Here is a 4,195-nt window from a genome sequence, read left to right as displayed (position 1 = left end):
TTTTTTTTTTTTTTTTTTTTTTTTGTATTGAGAATCAAACCCAGGACCCTGTGCTTGCTAGCCAGGCACTGTGCCAATGAGCTACATCCCCAGCCCTAGACAGTCTTAACTATCATCATGTCTACAGGTCCAGTCTTGCTCACATGCAAACAACACACTGTCCTAATACGATGGCTTATTAAGGTGCCAACAATTCAGATTCAAAAACAAAAGTAAAAATGTAGTTGAACTTGAATCCAGAAAACCCACTCAGCTCCCCAGGTGGCTGCTACCCTTTCCACACTGAGGGCAAAGGGAATCCAGGAGCACTCAATTCCACAATTGTCCACCGATCACCAACAGTGTGTGGGAAACAAAGCAACAGCCCTGCCTTCCAAGAACCTGACACTGGTGTGTGGGCAAGTCTTCAACCTTTTCTGGGACATAGTAATACCTGTGAAAGTCCTAGGAACTCTTTACCAAGAAAAGTATAGTCAAGACAACCCTACAAATGACAGCCTTGAGACAAGAGGGACATGGGGGAGCCCTTGGTAACCTGTCAGGGCATGGGTGCGAATGACATTTCTAGTGAAAGAAATCTAAGGAGAAAGAAGGGGTCTCAGTGGGACTCAGGATGTGAAGCCCCTGCAGAGACCCCTGGAGAAATCGACCACTGGAGAAACACACAGTGCCAAGAAATAGACTGATCAAGAAGCAGCTAGAGGGCCAGGGAGATAGCTCAGTGGCATAAGCACCTGCCTGGCAAGCGCAAAGTCCCGAGAGTCTTAGCCCTGGTACCACAAAAAAAAAAAAAAAAAAAAATCAAAAAGCAGCAAGAGAGCCAGCGACTAAGCTCCTGCTTAGGCAAGAGCAGGCACCAGGGTTCAATCCCTGGCACCACATGCCGCACCAGCTCCACACCCAGGCGTGCTGAGACAGCCACTGAGACCAGGCGCTGGGGAAGCTGAGAATAGGAAGATCACTACGAGTCCAAGCTGCATAGTAAGACCCCATACCAAGTACATAAAAAAATAAAGAAGCAGGAAGGGCCTGGCATACTGGTGCACACTTGCAATCCCAGCACTCAGGAAGCTGAAGCAGAAAGATCACTGCCAGTTTGAAGCCAGCCTGGGCTACAGTATAATGAGTTCAAATCCAGCCTGAACTACTCGGTGAGAGCCTTTCTCAAAAATAAAAAAGGCAGCAAAAATGCCTGCAGCAACTGAAATGAGACAAGGCTGGAGGTCAACGTGGGAACTGGGTGGGAGGGCTAGGAAGCAGCATCGAGCCAGGAACAGTGCCTGTGCACTGCCCAGGAAGAAAAGGAACCGAAGATGGGTGCTGATGTACGAACTGTGCCAAATGCTTCTACAAACACTCTCAACCCCCCACATGAATCCTGTGGAAAAGACAGCATCAACACTGCAAAGATGAGAAAAAACAAGGCTTGGAAAGGTTAGGTAACTTGCCCACAGTGTTGTCAAGAAAAAAAAAAAAAAAAAAAAAAAAAAACAGTAAAAATTACATCTGACACAGAAAAGAGTGAAAGGTGATACAGGCAAAGGAAAATGGAGTCCAAAAAGGTTAAACCTTGGAAACCCAAAGCCCCACTTTGTTTGTTGTCTGCATACATGCAAAGCCACCCCACCCACACCCACAACCCTCATCTTCACCTAACTCCAAAAGCAAAGCAAGCAGGGCTCCCTTTCAAGCCCTGAGGTGTCTAACACAGGCCCCTGGGACCTGCCGCTCCTAGGCACTCCAGCCTCCTCTGACCCACCTCCACAGTACCAAGACCTCTCAGTCACTACCACCTCAGGGCTGTGAGCACATTCTCAGGACTTAGTCCAGTTACACTCCTGGGCTGGAAGAGATGTCAAGAGCCATCACTCACCTCCTCAGCTGCCAAGAGCAGAGGTGGCTCTCCCAAGACATCCCAGTGAGTTATAGGAGGAACAGGAAACAACTGGCTTCTATAGGCTCTCATCAGAGACTTTACTAAACAGCACTTCTCAAACTGGACTCCAGGATAAACAGAATTATCAACTGTAACAAAGAGCACCTCGATCTAAATGACTTCCCTTAGAATAATTACATTACAAAATATATTACAGAATGAGACCCAATTTTCACAACCACCATTCCTGCTGAGGGTCTGTCACACTGCACCAACAGGTTGTGTGAGCCCCCAGCACCTAGCAGACAAAAGTGAGATGCCTGACACTAACTACACCAACACCCCCTCCTCTCCCGAAGATACCAGCGGGAAGCAGCAGCCCAGCCCTCCTATCCAAGCCCTCTCTGCTGGTGTTCAGAAACCCCAAAGACCCTCTCTCATGTGAGGGCTCCACAAGAAGAAGACTTATCCTATGGAATCAGGAACAGAGAAAAAACCCTAAGGGGATGGGGGCCTAGGCAAAAGTATTTTTGCCCTACAATGGAACAGTTAAATGACAGAGCAGAAAGATAAGTAGAAAAAATGAAGTTTTGAGTTCCAGCCAGGATGAACTAGCTCTGTGTTCCTGGCAAGCATTTAACTGAGACAATGAACATCAAGCAGCGAGATGTCACTGGAGTGCCGTGAGATCCTGCACAAGACGACCTGACAGCTCTCTCATCACTCACAGGGCACTTGTGATACAGACAAGGAATGACCGTCAGTTTTGAAGCTGGGCCCTTCTAAACTTTTCTAATTTCTGGCAGGCACTGACTAAAGTGGCACCTGATCCTAGCACAGCCTGTAGTGACACTTCAGAAGGTAATGTGAAGCACTTTCTAGGTGCCAGGGAACTGCACGAGCTATCACCAACATTCCTGTCTTCTAAGGCTCCTACAAACAGCCTCAGCTTAGCTGGACACTTGCTTTCAATCTCATCAGAATCCCACCCTTCCCAAGAAACTTACTCAAATCTTCAACTATCATTTCTATTACTTTCCTTTCAATTCACTGACACTGTCACATAAATGGCCCTGCAGAGTTTTGTCACCATCTATGTTTTTTTCTTTACTTGTGTCACAAGGAGAGACAGTTATTTAAACACCCATATCACCCTGTGGCCGATGAAAGGGTAAAACAGATGCTCACTTATTACTGAATTCAAAAGTACCCAGTCAACTTCATTCAATAAATTACCAGAGTTTAAAGCATAGAAAAAATGTAACCTGGGCGGCATAGATTTACATCCAAATGTAAATTTCATCACCACGACCAGGTCTCTCTCCGACCTGGGAAGTCACAAGGCAAAGAGCGGCCACACCCACCGACCAGCACAAAGCCCCGGCCATCCAGGCCACCTCAAGAGCGGGCCGGCGCGCAGGTGGCGGGCCGTGGTACGCCCCTCCTCTCCTCCCCCAGCCCTCCGCCGGGCCTGGACGGCAGCCCCCGGAGCTCGTCGGGGGGCGCGGCTGCTCCCACGGCGGAGCTGCTGGGGGTCCGAGGGCGCTTCACATCTCGCGCAGCGACCTGCGCAGGGCCAACCCGCGATTCTGGGAGGAGCGACAGGGGCGGCGGAGCAGCGGCAGCGGGCGCTCAGGGTCCAGGCGCGGCCGGCGGGGCGCCGGGGCCCGAGTGCGGCCGGGGCCGAGACCGCCGCTGCCCCCCGCCTCACCTGCAGCACCAGGGCCTGCGCGGCGCCGGGCGGGAAGCCCATGCGGTCCGTCGGGTGGCGCAGCAGGCGATAGAAGTCGGTCTTTCGGTACAGAAAGCCGAAGAGCACACGCAGGAAGTCCTGGACATTGCCCACATGCTGCAAGATGCCCAGCAAGGCCTGGTCGTACAGCTCCGCAGCCCCAGGTTCCATGTCGCCGCTGCTGAGGGGACGCTCACACCGAGGGTACCGTCTCACACCCGCCGACTCGCCACTTCCGGCGTCCGCGCCTAACGGATCCCCCCCAGACACCGAGGCAACGGAACTTCCGGTCCGCGCCCGTTCTCGCTGCCGCGGGCTGCTTACCCGGGACCCAGCTGCCCCGCGGGGCCTTCCCCTCTGCCAACCTAGCTAAAAGATCCCGACGTGGGACCGAGGTGGCGCCTACGCAGAGGTAGGCCAGTTCTGTAGCTGGTGTGCGAGAGGCACTTGGAAGCCATGTTTGAAGTGGGCGGAAGGGTAATGGTGAGGGCAAGGTCATGTGATACATACCTGCTAGGTATGTATAGTGCCTGTCTAAGTATAGTCTTGTGAAAGTTTTATCAGAAATAGAAAGTTTTATCCAGAAA

General features: G+C 51.5%; 1 protein-coding gene across 1 annotated transcript in view; it reads right to left on the bottom strand.

Annotated features, from left to right (window-relative positions):
• Nudcd3 (NudC domain containing 3) overlaps positions 1-3,982 on the bottom strand; it is a 108,391-nt gene extending 104,409 nt beyond the window's left edge. Inside the window, exon 1 of the mRNA XM_004630372.2 lies at positions 3,588-3,982. Within this exon, the coding sequence (XP_004630429.1) occupies positions 3,588-3,779 (192 nt within the window). The 5' untranslated portion in view covers positions 3,780-3,982. The remainder of the gene's footprint in view (positions 1-3,587) is intronic.
• Between the last annotated feature and the right edge of the window lie 213 nt (positions 3,983-4,195).

This window comes from Octodon degus, unplaced genomic scaffold (assembly GCF_000260255.1).
Source record: "Octodon degus isolate 3935 unplaced genomic scaffold, OctDeg1.0 scaffold00035, whole genome shotgun sequence".
Lineage (NCBI taxonomy): Eukaryota > Metazoa > Chordata > Mammalia > Rodentia > Octodontidae > Octodon > Octodon degus.
The sequence above is the reverse complement of the archived record's forward strand: the minus strand, read 5'-3'. Positions and strand labels throughout refer to the sequence as shown.